Raw genomic sequence first — 18,459 nt, 5'->3', positions numbered from 1 at the left:
TCGCCGTTCTCAGACGGCAGCGCAGTCGATGGTTTATTCTTTTGCTCCTCTGTTCCACTCGGCCCCACCCTCTTCCTCCACTGATGATGGTTAAACAGGATCTTTTCCGTTGGTCGACTGGAAAAAGGGGATCAGGAGAGGACCTTTATGTGTGTATGTGTGTGAGAGTAACGGTGACAGACACTGGACATATGGTACAATGGTGAGAGGATGGATTGTAGTTGTGTGCATGAATGTGTCATTTGTGTGTCTGCATTTAAGGGAGTGATAGAGAGAGAGAATAGGACTTGTGGGCAGATGAAGCTGTTGCAGTGTCTGTTAATCTCATTAATGTTAAAACAGATGGAGGCAGCAGAGAGAAGCAGGTGTTTTTCCAATAAAAAAAATGCACTTTTGTGAGAATTCGCACTCACTCCATCCGTTTTTCACACAGTCATTTGTGTAATTATGTGAGCGCTCACAGTACTTGACTCATAAGTGAGAGTTAAATGTTTTTGAATCACGTGTCAAAGCACAATTTGTGTTTCTTAATCAGAGTAATGGCAGTGCGCAATAGATCTGGGTATTAATCACTGTCAGCAAAGTTGACACTCCAGCAGTACACCCACAGGAAAAATACTCGTCTGGTTCCAAGTTGGCCCGGCGGAGGTTCGGCTAATAGCGAAATAGCAAGGCTGCAGTGAATTACAACTAAAAGTACTGCATTCAGCATGACTGTACAGAAGTATCAACAGCAAGAAGTACTGAAGTATCAAAGTGAAAGTCCTCATATGAAGGATGATGAGTGACCCGCTGTCAAAAATCAATGCAGTGTCAGCAAACTGTCACATTCTGTTTTATTTGTGTTCTACACAGCAGCTTTCTCATGATATGTTGATGTAAAGGTAAAACTATTATCTTATGACTACTATTACCTAGACACTCCCCAACACAGCCTCCTTCCACTACACATTTATTAGATTTATTACAGTGGTTTTGCTGGGGTTCTCCTCCACAGATCAGTAACAGTTGTTAAAATTGTCACGTCGTCTTGTGTTTGACTTCTGACACATTTGCTTACTGAATCTCTCAAGTGTTAATCCATAAACACAACGTCCTCTCACCAAGTCTTTTATTGCAGCTCCATCTAAGAGAAAATCAATCTGGACCGCATTATTGTGCTGCTGCAGGCCAGTTCAAGAGGTCACAAGGCACATACTGGCTGTTGTGAGGATTGAACACACGACCTGTTGGTGTCTGTCGTCGGCTGAGGCCTCTCTGCTACGCTCAGCACGTTGATGCTGAACAGTTCAGACTGATCATGCTATAAAGGAGCGTATCAAGGCCCCTCTGCCAAACAGACTAAATATCGTAGAGCTGGCTGGCTTTCTCCTGGCACTCTAGCTGCACCCAAACAGCAGTGGTGACAGACAGCAAACCAGACTTCTCCAGGGTTCCAGCCCACAGCTGGGCCCATGTAATTCACTGGCTCTGGCTTCATACACACACATATAAATAATACTAACACGGCTCAGATATGTATTTGTGTGTGTACAGAAACGTAGGCAGGCATGGAGGCTCACACAAACACAGGCCTCAAACTCACTGCCAAGACCCGGCGTGCCCATTCCCCACCTGGCTGCAGAGGTGCACCCCCGTCAAACACACACACATACACACACGCTGTAATAACAGGCCGCTGCGGCTGCTTCGGGCCGCACGACGTCAGCCCAGCGCTGCTTCGACGTCAGTGTTTTGTTTTTCCAGGCCCACACCCTGATGCCAGTACTATATATAGTCACGACTCAGCAGACGCACACATAAACACACGCACAAACACACACACAGGCTATATATAACGGGAGACACCAGACTCCAGCAGGCCAGACATGTGTCAGCCCCGTTAGAGCCACTGTTAATGGAGAAGGTGGATTGGAGTGAAATGAAAGGTCAGTCACTCTCTTTTCCACCTTTTTTAATCTTGTCTCTGCAGATACAGTTTCCTATGTGCAAACACACACACTCACACACTCCTCATCACCGCTGCCTCTCCCAAGCTTCTACCCATCACTCACTTCACGTTCAGTTTTTTTCTTACGCCAAGCAGACTATCGCAATTTTCCCTCTCCGATCCCAAGAGCGGGATTTTTCTGCTGCCGTGCGATGCCCAGACACACCATTCCCGTTTCAACATATCACTGTTTAACATAACTCCTATGGCTTACTAAGAGTGAGTCATTTCATCCTGGAAAATGGAGTAAGGCCAAGACTGCCCTCTGCAGGATGACTGGAGGAACAGCTTCTGACTCCAGAAAATGTTCCTAACTTGTCCAAACTGGACAATATCCCTGTCTGCCGATGTTTGGCCACTGTCATTAGAGTGATGCTGATGACTGATGACAGTTAAAATGTGTCATATGCACTGTGTGTCTGTCACCAACACTTCTGTAATGCGTGTCTCTCTCAGGCGGTCGTCTCACGGTGACCAGTACCCATAGCCCAGGCTCTCGGTTCCCAGTAGGAGAGACTCTGGTCCAGTACACGGCTACTGATGCAGCAGGAAACAGCCGCACCTGCAACCTCACCATCACTGTGCAAGGTACAGACAGATGGCTCTTTGAATGGCTTTTATCGAGTGTTGTGTATATTCACTGTTTTTTTGTGTCATTTGTATAAATATTTTACGTCTGTGGCTTCGTTGACCTTATTGACCTATTGTTATACACCGTGTGTGCTCAGGGACGACCTGCGATCAGCCGTACATCCCAGTGAATGGAGAGTTCCTCTGCTCTGAGGAAGAGGAGGGCGTTAACTGTACTCTACATTGTAAAGACGGCTACAGCTTCACCCAGGATGCAGTGAACAGCTACTTCTGCGCCTACAACGGTGTGTGGGAGCCACCGTACTCTCCAGACAGACCCGACTGCTCAGGTAAGCACAGCAAAGGTGTTCTGTTACTTTAAATAATTTCAATATTTAGGTACCTGCGGTGTACTCTGTGGTACTGCTTATCATGTACACACAGGTATGTCTCATTACTGCGGGCACATTTTTTAGATTTTTTAGGTTTTGGCTACCTTTTCCTCACAATCAAACACATCCAAACTAACAGGCAACATGTTAAAACAGACTGTTCCGCCTCATGAACCACTTGTTGTCCCTCTCAGAGAACCGTATAGCAAACAACGGTTTCAAGCCCTTTGAGATGCTGTTCAAGGCGTCTCGCTGTGACGACGTGGACATGGTGAAGACATTCACTGGGGAGTTCAACACCAAACTGGGAGGCATGGTGAGGATTTGTATACTGTATATACACACATACACATTGATTTGCTGTAAATCAGCTCTCAAACACGTGCTGCTTGTTTTCTTCTTCTCCACAGCTTCCCAACATTTGCAGCAGCGATGATGTCACCTGCAAGCTGGAGGTGATGTCAGCGGGTCACTGTATAGAGTACAACTACGACTACGAGAACGGATTTTCTATTGGTAGGATCCAAAATACACCCTCGCAAAACATCCCACCTGTATTTCAAGTGACGTATCATATAAAAGCTCTTCCCTCTTCCCTCTGCCTCAGTACCAGGGGGTTGGAGCAACAACTGGGGTCCTCAGGGCGCACAGGACTACGCCTACTTTGAGTCGGGCTTTGCCACGGGCACTCGGCAGCTCGCCAGGCGGCAGCAAGACGGCGGCGTGCAATCCCACCAGCGCACCAAGAGGCACAGAAAAATCACCGGACCCACCAGAGACCAAAAAATCCAGATCTTTTTTAACATCACAGGTATATTAATTTGATTTTTGACCTTTGCAGCGCTGGTCGACATAATGACTGAGCACATTGTGTGTTTTATATCCGTTCTGTCTGTGTTTTTTCATATTTAATACCATGAGTTGTTGGTTATCAGTCCTTTAAACTTTGTCCATTCTCCCAGCAAGCGTCCCTCTGCCCCTATCGAGGAACGACTCAATAGAGGTGGCCAATCAGAAGAGACTCCTGCGGACGCTGGAGCAACTGACCAATCGTCTGAAGCGAACGCTGGCCAAGCAGCCGCTGTCCAGCTTCCACGTGTCCTCAGAGATGATTGTAGCTGATCCCAAGTCTCTGGAGAGCAAGAAGGCCTTCCTGTCCTGCAGGCCGGGCTCAATGCTCAAAGGCAGGATGTGTGGTGAGTGGGAGGAGGTTGGAAGGAGCACAATAATACAATATAAAATACATGAAAAAATAAATGAAAATTTAGTGGATTTTAAGAAAATTTAATACTGCTATAAAAGTTTTATGTTTACCAGTAACTCACTAATTGCGTGTGCTCTTGCAGTCCAGTGTCCGGTGGGAACCTACTTCTCTCTGGAACATCACGAGTGTGCGAGCTGCTGGCTGGGCTCCTACCAGGACCAGGAGGGTCAGCTGGAGTGCAAGTCCTGCCCTGAGGGAACCTCCACAGCCTATCTGCACTCTCGCAGCATCACTGAGTGCAAAGGTAAGACGCAGCGTTCACACAGTCAGCCCTCAGCCTTGTTCTGCCGTGTCTGAATGTTGTTCAGGATGTGGTGATTTGCCTGTGTTTGCAGGGCAGTGTAAGCCTGGTAGTCACTCTCTGAATGGGTTGGAGATCTGTGAGTCATGCCCGCTGGGTCACTTCCAGCCTGGTTATGGCGCCAGGGAGTGTCTCGTCTGCCCTGACGAGACCTCGACTGTCACCAGGGGAGCGGTGGACGAGATGGAGTGTGGAGGTGATGCAGTTTGACAGTGTGCAATGTGCTCTCTTAATGTCTTACCACGCTAGGTAACAAAAACAAATAAGATTCCAGTCTGAAACAAAAGAAATGTGTCTGTTCATATTTGGCATTCATGTGCAGAAATTCCTACTTGGAAATTTCATACAGTTGCCCTTTAATGTTGGATGATATGTCTGGAAACTGAAAATTTTTTGCTACCTCAGTCTCCCAGTTGAAATACAAAAATAAGCCATAACCTTTAGCCGTGTGGAGCTCCCAGCTGTTGGACTTTTCAACCAGCAAATGCCACTGTTTCAAAAAGCAATTTGGGGTGATTCTGGCTCTTCACCTGCTCCATTATAATCCTCCATTTCTTTCTGTTTTCCTCTCATCATCTCCGGTCTCCAGTCCCCTGTTCAGCGGGTCACTTCTCCCGTACCGGTCTGGTTCCCTGTTACCCTTGTCCTAGAGACTACTACCAGCCTGAACATGGCCGCTCCTACTGCCTCTCCTGTCCCTTCTATGGAACCACCACCGTTACAGGGGCAACCACCATACAGCACTGCTCCAGTAAGTGTCCTAAACCAGAAAAAAAAAAAAAAATCTAGAATGTTGAACATCTGTTTGTGTATCCAGCTTTACTGGAACAAAAAAAAACAACAAAAAAACACATTATTCAGACATATAAAAAGCTCTGTTGTATGCAGATATAGGCAGAGTTTGACAGATTTTCACACAGCAGAGTTGTCTTTTAACACCGCTGTGCCATGTTGAGCTGGCATGTAAGATGACTTATGTTAAATTTCTGCAGGATGTGCCAAGTGAAGTCCGCAGAGAGCGAAGTATAAGGAACTGTTCTGTGTCAGACGCTCTGTGTGACAGCTTTTCTGCAGTCTCAAAACTGGCTGCCGTCGCTCCAGTTGTGTGGCGACTGATCTGTGTTGTGACAGCTCAATCCAATTGGAAAAGGAATTAGTGCACGGGATCGGGGGGAAATGGAAATAATATGGCTTTTATTGCTCTGCTGCCGAATGGAAATGAATAACACTGCATGCCTGAAGTGTGGGAATGAACAGTGGTTAGGACATGCTGCCAGTTTTCAGTAAGAATACAGGCTTTTGTTCAGACACATCACAACCGTCTGCGGGTCTGGTGGCAAGGGGAAAGATCCTTGCTGTGTTTTTCCGACTTGTCTTTGCTTGCATTGCTGGTATTTTCTCTGGGTGTCATTGTCAGGTTTCGGCTCCAGTTTTCTTCCCAAAGAAGAGAGTGTGACTGCAGCTCCAGAGGTGGTGGTCATTGAAGACTACCAAGCAAGCAGCCAGGTTAGCTTTAGCTTATCTTTGATTATTTGCATCATCACATGTTCAGATCCAACACAGGGCACCTACCAACATCAACTGAAGGACTCACTGGACAGTTTTCATTAAAAGCTTTACTGCTCCGGTTTGATCTGATTTGCTGTTCCTGCAGGTTTTCCACGAGTGCTTCCTGAATCCCTGTCAGAATAAGGGCACATGTGAGGAGGTCGGGGCAGGATACGTCTGCACCTGCATGCCTGGGTTCACAGGTAAACCACCAGCCAGAGACTTAATTAGCAAGCAAGTGATAACAGCTTTAATAAAGAAGGGGGACTTTCAAGCATCCAATAGGAATAAGATCATCAGTGGTTTGTATGTTGGTAATACCATGTGACTGTATTTGAGGCAGCCTGTGATATCTCTCTCTCAGGTGCCAAGTGTGAGATTGACATAGATGAGTGTGACTCTGCGCCCTGCCAGAATGGAGGCCTTTGTAAGGACGGTATGGGGGACTTCCAGTGCCAGTGCAAGCCTGGATTTTTAGGTGAGAGACCATTGAGGAAATAATTGAAGACACACACAAAGATCTCAAAGTTTTTAGGAGTAAATGATGGAGGTTTAGGGATTTGACTCAGAGGCCATTGACTACATGTTTCATCAGCCACTATCTCTATCCATCTCTCCAATTTCTGTTTCAGCCAACAGTATTTGAGATCACTCATAAACCCTAATCACACACTGTACTGTAACTCCCCTTTGTGCTTTATCTTCTATCTCTTTCCCGTTTGTCTCAGGGTCTCTGTGTGAGGCGGAGGTGAACGAGTGTGTCTCCTCCCCCTGTCTGAATGAAGGCGTGTGCGTGGATGAGGTCAACAAGTTCACCTGCAGTTGTGCCGGCGGCTTCACAGGTTAGATGACAGGGTTGGGTTACATTTCCATCGTAGACATCAGTTGATTTCCCCAACAGTCAAACGTATTGCATAAGATCAGATAGACAGATAGTCTGTAATGTCTGCTATTACTGAATACAGTCTATATAGAGTATATACTATACACACATATAATTATACACCATGGTGTAGAAGAAGAGTTATGGCTTCAAAAATGCAGCCTTTTAACTTTTCGTCTTTTCACATTCCGGCAGGATCTCGCTGTGAGCTGGAAATAAACGAGTGCCTCTCCAACCCCTGTCTGAACGGAGGCGTGTGTGAGGACCTGACGGGCGGCTACACGTGTAACTGTGCCGCTGGCTTCTCAGGGGATCGCTGTGAGGTCAACATCGATGAATGTTACAGCGCCCCCTGTCTTAATGGAGGCTCGTGTCTGGATGCTGTTAACAATTTCAGGTAGTAATTGATGGGAAGAAGCAGCTCTTTTTGTAACAAGCTTTTAGTCCTCGTTACATGCGTTATAATGTAAACTGTACTCACTGAATTGGTTGCTTTGTACAGAAATACAATACACCCCACTTACATACTGAATGTGTAAAGTGTCATCTCCTCAAAGAAGGAGTTTATTTCCAGCTGTGTATCATGAGCAGAGGTGTGCACCTGTAAGTGATATTGTCCCGTCTCTTCCTTCCTTCCCTCCTTCAGGTGTCAGTGTGTGGAGGGCTACCGTGGCCACCTGTGTGAGGTGGACGTGGACGAGTGCGACCCTAACCCCTGCGTGAATGGGGCCAGCTGCCTGGACGGTCTGGGCTCCTACACCTGCCGCTGCCTCCCTGGGTTCAACGGAACCAGGTGTGAGACAGGTACTATAGGACAGATGACACATCACCATGGCAGCTCTAGAGGAGGGAAGAGAGAGATGTAAATGTTTTGCATGTGTGGCAGACATTATTGGTTTTATGTTACTCATTTTTCTAGTTAAACACACTTAAAATGCAACTAAAAAACACATGAACCCCTTTATAACGCTCCTATAGGTGTCCTGCAATAGATTTGTAGCCATCGTCACATTAAAAAAAATGCTCTCTTAAAAGTTTCTTTGCAAAAATTGCAAGAATATTTTGCTGCATTTGGCCCTTTTAAAGCAACTTCTACCTCTTGTCACAAGTTGCATGTGAGCTGGTGGTGATTAAACCATCCGTTTAGCCACACAGAAATATAAGCAAAGATGAGAGAAACGTTCTGCATGATGAAATGTTTCTGTCAAACATATCAGGATCCCACAAAAGTATCTTATAACCGCTTGTGAGGTCTCAGCCTCCAGGTTTGGAACCACAATCGTTCAGCTGTCTAAATTATATGTGATTAAAGAAGGACGAGACCAGTCATGTCGAGGCAGATTTAACCGTAACAGCAGTTATTTAATTTAAAGAAATGATTTTACTCACTTTAACCATGTGAATGCTTTTCTGTCCTACCAGAGATGTCCTCTGCCTTCAACCTGGACTTTGAGGTGTCCGGTATCCATGGTTATGTAATGATGGATGGAGTGATGCCGGCGCTGACAGAGATCACCTGCACCTTTTGGATGAGGTCATCGGACACCACCAATTACGGCACACCTGTCTCCTACGCCGTGGAGGGCAGCGACAATGCTTTCCTCCTCATAGACTACAACGGGTCAGTGGCAATAATTCTTCTGCTTCTTCTCTCCTGTTTTAATTCCTGGCTGACTGTTGTTCCTTCTCCCTGCAGGTGGGTGCTGTATGTGAATGGTAAGGAGCGGATCACTGACTGTCCTGCTGTGAACACGGGTCTGTGGTACCACATCGGGGTGTCCTGGAGGAGCTGGGATGGCGACTGGAGAATCTACATCAATGGGAAGCCCTCAGACGGAGGCAAAGGCCTGTCAGTCGGCACCACTATCCCAGGTGTAGTGCTATCCTCGACCTCTTTCTCCCGTAACGAATTCTGAACAGAATATAAGATCTCACATGCCTTTATGTTAAGGTATGAGAAGGAGAATGATTTCTCTGGGATTTTTGGCTAATCTCTCACCATTAACATGTGTCCTGTAGGTGGTGGGGCGCTGGTGTTAGGTCAGGACCAGGATCAGAGGGGCGAGGGCTTCAACCCTGTCGAATCCTTTGTCGGCTCCATCAGCCAGCTCAACATCTGGGATCGTGTTCTCACACCTCAGCAGGTAAACGGAGCAATCGGCTGTTTAAGTGCTCCAAATGTACTCTTTAGGATTGCTCAGGACAGTTTGAACCCATGTAGTCTTTAGTCATTCTGTGTAGTCATGCAGTCCTTCTCTCTACTGTAGATCAAGGTCCTGGCCAGCAGCTGTCCAGCCTCCCATGTGACACACAGGGGGAACGTCCTCGCCTGGCCGGACTTCCTCACTGGGGTGGTGGGCCGAGTCAAAGTGAACCTCAACAGCATCTTCTGTGCTGGTAAGAGAAGCTTCACGAATATCAACCATATATACCCCTGAAATTCAAATGCATGACTTTAATTGAAGTGCACAGTTTTTCAGAATAAAGCTTTTCAGTTTGTATGTTTTGTGCAAGTAAAGTCACACCGGCTCTGTCTCCAACACCAAAACCATCCCCGGTCCCTGCAGATTGCCCCAAGCTGGAGAACGCAGTGCCCCACCTGCATGCCTCCACTGTGGAGGTGAGCCCCGGCGCCCAGGTGCAGCTGTCCTGCGATCCGGGCTACTACCTGTTGGGGGAGCCAGTGCTGCAGTGCCAAAACAAAGGAGAGTGGAGTCACCCTCTGCCCAGCTGTGAACGTAAGGCAGACACACAAACTGCTCCCTGATTTGACTCATATCTATCTCATATGTCTTGGCTGATTTGACATATTTTTCACTCCACTGAGTACATCTCTGTATTGATAGGTTGAGAGCTTGTAGAAGTGAGTTGTGTTGTGCGTGTGTTACAGGAGTGTCCTGTGGGCCTCCTCATCCTCTGGAGAACGGCTTGTTTCAGGGGACAGATTTCCATGCCGGCAGCTCTGTGGTCTATCAGTGTAACGCTGGCTTTTACCTGCTGGGAGACACCAAAGTGCACTGCTCCAACAGTGGAAAGTGGGCAGGAAATCCACCAGCCTGTCTTGGTATTTCATCACATAACTTTTTTTTTTTTTTTTTTTTTAAATCAGTGATCTGTTGGAAGATCCACATGTGACAAAATGTCTGTGTTATGTATTTGTGTGTGTTTGTCTGTGTGTGTGTTCAGACGTGGATGAGTGTGCTCTGGGATCTGACTGCGACGGACATGCCAGCTGTCAGAACACAGAGGGCTCCTACACCTGCACATGTACCCCCCCGTACAGTGGAGACGGCAAAAACTGCACAGGTAACAAGACAATGCATTGAAAGTCACTCTGTGAACCAGTTTATCTCTCATATATAAACCCATTTGTTATGCTTGTGTTCCCCACAGAGCCAGTGAAGTGTGAGAACCCTGGGGCTCCAGACTTCGGTCATAGAGACGGCAGCAACTTTCTGATGGGCAGCGAGGTTGTTTTTGGCTGCGAGAACGGCTACGAGCTGATGGGCTCGTCTCGCCTGCACTGCCTGGAGACAGGACGCTGGGACCATCCAGTCCCATACTGCCGAGGTGAAGTGTTGGGTGGTCACGTCATGCCATCACTCTGCAGCAGCTGTGCTGTATATTAAGTTCTGCAGGCATTTCAAGTGTCATAGCTGTGAAAGGGCCTTTCTCAAGGAGCATGTAGCAGTAGGGATGGACTCCTACCAAGTGATTGAGTTTCAGATTCTCGTATCTCATATTAATCACTTTTATAAGATCCTGTGAGAACAACCGACCAAACGTCCTGTTGCCTTTTCGACTTTATATCCATGAGCTCTCACCAAAAGAGGGGACCAGTTTCCTTCTTTGCGAAGGATATCGGCTATTTTTTTCCATGAAAAGATTCAAACCAGCCATGAATTTATCCCACTAAAAAGTGTACAACATATTATTTTGATCCATGGTTGTCCAAAAACTATTAAAAACATATCAGTAAACCACAGTGTTGCACTGGGTGACATGTATCTTAATTGCCATTACTATTAATTATAATTATTGATATAACTTTTTGGAAACACTTCATATGAAGCTACACATATGACCAGCTGCTTATTAGCATGCATATTGGTAGCAGTGTCATGTGTCCAATTGTTTTTTTCACATAGTTTTAAGCAGGTAGCAGCGTCTGATTGGTCACGTAATCAAAGTTCCCCTCATGTGGGAAAGGCGCTGTGTGGTCTTTGGTTTGACCACAAACAGATGACACATTTTATGTTCCACATTAAGCTCCTGCATTCCCAACACTCACATTTTGAATAATCAGTGTTTCATACGTTCCACCACGGGGTTTTCATCATGTCAAGCTACAATAAGAGATGAATGTACATTGACACATTCACAGCTCAGTGGACAACCTCAATGGAAAAGGATTCCTTATAATTGGGGTGATGAATCTGCTCTTTGTTCTATATGATGAAGGAGTTTCCTCATCAAAGCATTCGGCTGTTGGAGCCAGTAGGATCTGAGCAACACACATGGAACTACACAAATGCAATCACAGTCTCTTATTATTATGCAGATAGCAGAAGTACTTGAATGCTTCAGGAAATGCACACAAGAGCATGCAGAGATTCTGTGTATGCACACACACACAACAGAAAATAGCACGGACACATACGCACATACGCTTTTCACAAACACACATTATGCAATGTGCCCGAGCCACAGTGCTGTGAGGGGGTGATTATATATGCAGCTGTCTTTTTGTCTTCCACTGCGCAGCAGCTGAAAGGCCTGACCACTGCAGCACCTCTGTTGGCTCTGAGCCACATTTTTCCTCCGAGTGAAAAGGGGAACTAACCTACTCAGCGCCTGCAGACTGTGCTGATCTGTTACAGTCAGCCCAAGTTGGCTGTCAGCCATCGTACTGAGAGTGAGGTGATTTACAGTTGAAAGTGACCGCGAAATGTATAGGCCACCTGAAATACATAGAGCAAATGCCTGAGGTTTGCTGCCACAATCAAACCACTTTTAATTCAGTTTGTTTTTGCTTCTAACAGGCAGCAATAACAGGAGTTTGTTTTGGCCTTTAAACATGTCAGGATATCTCACCCTCTGCTTTTGATTTTGGTCTTTTTGTTTTCAGTTTGTCTCTTATGAGTCCCCCATATTCATTGAAGTGCAGTACCTCTGTTATTTTCTGTTGTGCAGTTCCTAATGATCTCTGTGACGTTGCTCTCTAGCTCTCTCCTGCCCGACGCCAACTGTTCCAAAGAACTCCATGATGACGGGAAACAACTTCACCTATGGAAGCAAGGTGACTTTCAGGTATCATTTGCATCCGTGCCTACAACACCGTGTTGTAATGACAACCATAGGAAATGTTGCGAAATAATGCATTGCAGGCTTTGAGTTTCTTGTCAGCGTCTGTGTCTCTGTTTTCATTCACTTCAGCTGTATGACGGGCTTCCTGCCTACGATCCCCTATGACTTCCAGTGTCTCGCTAGTCTGACATGGAGCGGGACGCCACCTGTCTGTCACCCAGTGACCTGCGGGGGGCTTCCAACTGTTGCAAACGCCGACTACACCCTCAAAACAAACACATACCAGTCTACTGTTACATATACCTGTGCTGAGGGATACAGGTATGGCTTTATGTTTTTTTTGCAAGTTTTTGTGACTGCTGAGTAGAATGAAGCTGTCATAAGCTGAAGTCACAGTAAAATTTGCCTTGATGTGCTGTCCAAGATGATACACAGACAGATAAATCCTGTTTATTTGAGGCGTTAGTTAAAATAGTTTAAGCTTATAGACTCAGTTAACTCTGTGTGAGTGTGTAAACTAAGTCGTGTGTTGGTGCGAAGACCACAGGGCTCCATGGAGGTGGTTTGTGAAGCGACAGGGGAGTGGAGCAGGCCCGTCCCCCGCTGTGTCAACGTCCTGTGCAGCGAGCCTCCCGCCCTGAGAGATGCCGTGACCGTAGGAGAGAACTTTGAACTGGGAAACAAGGTGCACTATGTCTGCAAAGAAGGGTAAATGTGGTTGAAGTCTCCTCAGTTGTGATGCTGTTTTGTCAACTGAATCTGAAACATGTGAGAACTAAGGAGATATGACATGATGCGGTCATTAATCACAGCAAAGTATCGTAAATATGTGTGTGATATGTTAAAGAATTTCCCCAAATTAAACAATAAGAAAGAGGAATAAAAGCAACTAGGTGACAACAAGCTCCTCAGATCCTCGGTTTGACCTGGTGAAGATCTATACATGATCAATACCTTGTCAGATCAAGATTGTGTCACAGTGAGTCTAGAGGGCAAAGTTTTTCTCATGATTGCAGTCAATCAGGATGCAGCTGTCAGCATGTTTGCAAATCATTTTTCTCGTTTTTATCATTTTTACATTTGCTGCAGGAAAATGTTAACATTGTGATTTACCTGTTGCTAATACCTTTTTGTGTCCTTCACAGCTACACTCTGATTGGCCCAGAGACCAGAGAATGTCTGTCAAATGGCCAATGGAGTGACAGCTCTGCCCAGTGCGTCCCCCGCTCCTGTGGCCCCCCTCCCGCCATCGACCATGCCGAGCCCTACGAGAGCCACCAGCTGTTCGGAGACACTGCCAACTACTACTGCACTGACGGATACACTGCTGGCAACAACTCTAAGATGGTGTGTAATGCTCAGGGTGTGTGGGCGCCCCCCAATGGCATGGAGGCCCCTCGCTGCATCGCAAACTTCTGCCTACGTCCGCCTGAACTACCCCATGCGATTTTTGATTCGGTCAACAAACCCAAATACGCCAGCAACACCGAAGTGAGCTATAAATGTGAGGAGGGCTTCATGCTCAACACCACCGCCACACTGAGATGTCTGATGGGTGGGGAGTGGGAACCTTCGCCGTATGATATCGGCTGCGTACCGGTGAGGTGCTCCAGGCCTGAGAGCATTGATCGGGGCTATGTGAGCGGATCAAACTACAGTTTTGGGGCTGTGGTGGCGTACAGCTGCGATAAAGGCTTCCTGATCCGAGGGGAGAAGAGGAGGACCTGCAAGGCCAATGGAGAGTGGGGAGGAGTTCTGCCTACCTGTGTACCTGTGGCCTGCCCCCCACCTCCTTCACTCAAGAATGGATACATTCAGGTTAGCCACAAACCCCAGAATTAATACACAAACCTGTTAAAACTATTTTTTCAAAGGTTTCGAGCCTTGAAGTTAACATGTTTGATAATGCAGGCATGTGTTTCTTCTCCTACAGGGCAGGGGTCGATTCCTCTTCAACAGCAAGGTGACGTACGCCTGTAACGCAGGATACAGACTGGTTGGTCGTCCAGAACGAGTTTGCCAAGCCAACCGACAGTGGTCCAACAATGACCCTCCTACATGTGTTCTTTTGACCTGTGACCCTCCTCCTGACATCGTCCATGGACACTACAAAGGGTCTGATTTCCAGGTGGGCCAAAAAGTGCAGTATGTCTGTGATGAGGGTTATGAACTGTCTGGGGACGCCACCTGGACCTGTCTGAAGTATGGAAGGTGGGATAAGACCAGGCGTCCACGCTGCTCGCCGGTGCAGTGTCCAGAGCCGCCACTGGAGGAGAACCACCTGGTCCTAAAAGGTCTGGACTCTGAATCTGGAACGGTGGAATTATCCTGCGAGGACGGCTACGTCCTGGAGGGGGCCCGGATCCTCCGCTGCACGGCCTCACAGGAGTGGAACGACACCTTTCCAGTGTGTAAGCAGGTGTTTTGCGGCCCCCTGCCTGAAGTGTCATTTGGTGGCCCTTCCTCATCCTCTCCCCCATTCCCTTTCAGCTCTGTGGTGAGCTACACATGCATGGATGGCTTTACTCTAAGAAAAGAAGACTCCGTGTCCTGCCTAGCCAGTGGGCAGTGGAGCCATCCTTACCCAGAGTGTATTCCAGTTGAATGCCCTCAGCCTGTGGAGATTTCTAATGGTATTGTTGATGTCCAGGGTCTGATGTACCTCAGCAAAGCACTTTACAGCTGTAAGACTGGATATAATTTAGCAGGCAACTCTACTGTCCTCTGCGGAGAGAAGGGACTCTGGATTGGAGGGGTACCTTCTTGCCGCCCAATTGAATGCTCAATCCCTAAACAGATAACCAATGGAAAAGTAGTTTATACAAAACTCCAGTTTGGTCACAGTGCCACCTACTCCTGTCGCCGTGGTTATCGCCTTCAGGGCGCAGAGACTCTGAGTTGCCTGGCCAGTGGGGAGTGGGACATCGAGCCACCTGCTTGTGTGCAGATATCTTGCACCCCACCCCAACCCATTGAAAATGGATTTGTCGAGGGCCAGGATCACAGTTTTGGTGTCACCATTTTCTACAGCTGCTTTCCGGGCTTCCAGCTAGTAGGCCAGGACCACCTGACCTGTGAGGAGTTCGGCTGGTCGAGTTCTGTTCCCATCTGTGTGCCCTCGGACTGCGGCCTGCCTCCTCACATTGACTTTGGGGAGTATGTCAGGGTGACACAGGTAGGTGGAGGCTCTGATACTGCTTCTAAAGACACTGGAACATTAGCCTCATCCACAGACTTGAACTTCCTTCATGGGACGTTAATCGAGTACCGTTGCCACAAAGGTTACGACCTGACAAGCCCCATCAGGTTGGTGTGTCAGGAGGACGGGGGCTGGAATGGTACAGCCCCATCCTGTGTCCCAGCAGAGTGTGAGACACCACCCCGTCCAGAGCATGGCTGGGTTAACGTGACTGATACCTCCCTCGGCAGTATGGTCAGGTATACTTGTGAGGAAGGATATGAGCTGGAGGGGGAGCCTGTGAGGCAGTGTGTATCAGGTCGACTGTGGACGAAAGACGCCCCAGTCTGTCGGCCTGTGTCTTGTGGCAACCCAGGCGCTATCGCTAATGGCACAGCTCACGGAGGTGCTCACGTGTATCCTGAGGTCCTGCGCTATGAGTGTAGTCCTGGATTTGTGCTAAGGGGTACTGATGCTATTACCTGCCAGGCGAATGGAAAGTGGAATGGGCAGAAGCCTCATTGTGAGCCAGTATTTTGTGGTCCTCCTAAAGTCCCCAGTGACATTACTGTCAAAGGAGAGGAGTACAGCTATAATAATGAGATAGAACTCAGCTGTCAGCCTGGTTTCCTCTTACAAGGGAAATCCATCAGTGTTTGCCAGGCTGATGGCACCTGGAGCCATGAGTCTCCTACCTGTGTACCTGCCCGCTGTGGCAAACCTTCACCGATACCCAATGGACGTGTGGTGGGCTCAGAGTTTGGCTTCAACAGCAAGGTTAAATATGAATGTGACGAGGGATACACAGTTAACGGAGATCCCTCACGTGTTTGTCGGTCAGATGGACTTTGGGACAAACCTGCTCCTCGCTGTGACATCATAAGCTGTGATCCACCTGAGGACATCAGTCACGGCTTTCTGAATGGCTCCAGCTTCAACTACGATGACGTGGTGGAGTACGTCTGCTTCGATGGCTATGAGGTAGTCGGGGATCCCATCCTGCGGTGCTCTGCTCAAGGCTCCTGGGTGGGCACCGTGCCTCAGTGCCGGCCCTGCGTCTGCGCCCTCCCCGTGCTGAAATTCGGCGTGGTTGTTGGCCGGGACCGTGCCTGCGGCGATCAAGTGCGCTTCCAGTGCGACGACGGCTACAAGCTGCTGGGTCCCTCTCAGGCCGTGTGTGAGAAGGGAGGGGTGTGGAACCCCGGTGTGCCTCTGTGTGGCCGGGGGAGGTGCAGTGCCGCCCCGCCTACAGTTCCCAACGCTGTCCAGCAGGGCGGCAGTGCCACCTTCTCCGACACCGTCATATACAGGTGTCGGCCCGGCTACCAGCCAAAGGGGTATCCACACCTCTCCTGTGGAAGAGACGGCAGGTGGGGGGAACCCAGGATCAGCTGTGAGCCTGTGAGCTGTGGTAAACCTCCAGCTGTAGCCCATGCTCAGGTGGTGGGAGACACCTTCACCTTCCCAAACCAAATCACATACAGGTAAATTCTGTAAATATCACTGTCATTTGAGTTCAAGTGTTGTTTTTCTGCCATTTCTGATGGACGTTAGCTACCACATTTCCTGCGCTTTACTGATTTACAGTCCAGGTAAGTGTGTGGGCCCTAACTCATGTAAAACAGAGCAGTAAACGTGTGTTTGTCTGCTCTGTGTGTTTTCTTAACTTATTTAAGAGACATATCAAAGACTAATTGCTTTATGGTCAACTGTAAAGTTTCTCTGAATCTGTTTTTCTCATTTTCTCCTTTTACTTTGTTAATTTTTCTTCATTTCCCTCTCGCTCTCCAGGTGTGACGATGGGTACAAATTAGCCACACAGACGGCCTCTCTCTCCTGCCAGAGCGACGGCACCTGGTCCAAACACAGCATTCGGTGCCGCCCCACCCCCTGCCTGCTACCCACCAACTTCTCCAACCCCCATGTGGTAATCACTGGGAAGGAGCTCACTCCTGTTGGAGGCACCATCACCCTCTCCTGCCCTCCTGGTCTCTACCTGCATGGGTCAGCACTCGTTGAGTGTCAGGTAGGAACGATGTTGGTCAATGATTTGCCCAAGTGTCTTAATCTTAATGTGGCTACCTGGTTGAATAATGATTAACAAAATGTTCTTTGAGACGTTAACAGAGTTTCTTTGTCGGTGAAACCCTGGCGAGAGATGTAGTGCCGATGTGAAATGTTTGCTGTTACAGATTGTTTGAATATAGCATTTAAAGTATTGTTCATTATCACTGTGATCCAAAAAATAGACATTATTTTTATATCATTTTCTCGCCCTTTTTGTTGTATTGTGTCCTAAGCTGGGTGGAAGCTGGGCGCCAAGCGTCGCCTTGGTTTCCTGTGAGCTGGTGGTTTGCCAGAAACCCCCTCCTCTTCTTTACGGTGTCACTGAGGGGGACAGCTACAACTATGGAGACTTTGTCATGTACTCGTGCCTGCCAGGCTTCAGCATGAAGGTACCACTCATCAGGCCACGCTTCCTTTATCAGAGTTTATTAGCTTGGCAGATAGCAAATCACGGGTTAATGAATTACCTCACCTGAAAACATGCACAGACAGATCATCATGACAAAGACAAGCAAAAGCACAGCGGTGATGCAAAACCAAATCGAATTCAAAATTGTGGATAACAGGAAACAGTCTTGCCTTGCTGTAAATTCAAGATGTGTCTTTTCTGAACTCCTAAAAGATGTAGTTTGTGTATGACAGTGCCCAAAATGTCAGACTGGGCCACTTGTGTCCTGTATTACAATAGTATAGAGTGTTTCGCCTCCTGTCCTGCACTGCGCTGTCACACAGCAGACTGTCCACAGGGACCTAATGGCTAACAATCAGATTACAGACGGTCACATGATTTCTCCTCAGGAATCAATAGCAGTGTGTATTTACAGAGCAAACAGAAGGAGCTGAGTCACTCTATTGCTGATACCCACTCGAATTCAAGCTTTCTCAATCTGAACACACACCACAATGAGTGCCTTTTATTACACTAAGGACACACACACAGAGGACAAAGTGTTCACTTT

The 18,459-nt window shown here is 47.6% G+C and overlaps 2 protein-coding genes across 2 annotated transcripts in view; one reads left to right on the top strand and one right to left on the bottom strand.

Moving 5' to 3' along the window:
* The window catches only part of slc7a8a (solute carrier family 7 member 8a), a 234,638-nt gene that overhangs the window by 90,956 nt on the left and 125,223 nt on the right, over nt 1–18,459 (bottom strand). The gene's annotated exons all lie outside the window — the stretch shown is intronic.
* svep1 (sushi, von Willebrand factor type A, EGF and pentraxin domain containing 1) overlaps nt 1–18,459 on the top strand; it is a 78,052-nt gene that overhangs the window by 52,071 nt on the left and 7,522 nt on the right. The window contains exons 11-40 of the mRNA XM_076724807.1: nt 2,447–2,578; nt 2,719–2,910; nt 3,147–3,268; nt 3,363–3,468; nt 3,560–3,763; nt 3,915–4,148; nt 4,299–4,460; nt 4,552–4,713; nt 5,107–5,268; nt 5,935–6,023; nt 6,172–6,268; nt 6,430–6,543; nt 6,794–6,907; nt 7,144–7,345; nt 7,595–7,752; nt 8,371–8,569; nt 8,645–8,820; nt 8,968–9,092; nt 9,216–9,345; nt 9,516–9,686; nt 9,839–10,012; nt 10,135–10,254; nt 10,342–10,518; nt 12,174–12,258; nt 12,385–12,576; nt 12,796–12,963; nt 13,401–14,073; nt 14,189–16,917; nt 17,225–17,459; nt 17,734–17,889. Of these exons, the coding sequence (XP_076580922.1) occupies nt 2,447–2,578; nt 2,719–2,910; nt 3,147–3,268; nt 3,363–3,468; nt 3,560–3,763; nt 3,915–4,148; nt 4,299–4,460; nt 4,552–4,713; nt 5,107–5,268; nt 5,935–6,023; nt 6,172–6,268; nt 6,430–6,543; nt 6,794–6,907; nt 7,144–7,345; nt 7,595–7,752; nt 8,371–8,569; nt 8,645–8,820; nt 8,968–9,092; nt 9,216–9,345; nt 9,516–9,686; nt 9,839–10,012; nt 10,135–10,254; nt 10,342–10,518; nt 12,174–12,258; nt 12,385–12,576; nt 12,796–12,963; nt 13,401–14,073; nt 14,189–16,917; nt 17,225–17,459; nt 17,734–17,889 (7,760 nt within the window). The remainder of the gene's footprint in view (nt 1–2,446; nt 2,579–2,718; nt 2,911–3,146; nt 3,269–3,362; nt 3,469–3,559; nt 3,764–3,914; nt 4,149–4,298; nt 4,461–4,551; nt 4,714–5,106; nt 5,269–5,934; nt 6,024–6,171; nt 6,269–6,429; nt 6,544–6,793; nt 6,908–7,143; nt 7,346–7,594; nt 7,753–8,370; nt 8,570–8,644; nt 8,821–8,967; nt 9,093–9,215; nt 9,346–9,515; nt 9,687–9,838; nt 10,013–10,134; nt 10,255–10,341; nt 10,519–12,173; nt 12,259–12,384; nt 12,577–12,795; nt 12,964–13,400; nt 14,074–14,188; nt 16,918–17,224; nt 17,460–17,733; nt 17,890–18,459) is intronic.

Source organism: Chaetodon auriga, chromosome 24, assembly GCF_051107435.1.
Source record: "Chaetodon auriga isolate fChaAug3 chromosome 24, fChaAug3.hap1, whole genome shotgun sequence".
NCBI lineage: Eukaryota > Metazoa > Chordata > Actinopteri > Chaetodontiformes > Chaetodontidae > Chaetodon > Chaetodon auriga.
Note: the sequence above shows the minus strand (reverse complement) of the source record. Positions and strands in the feature narration are given on the sequence as shown.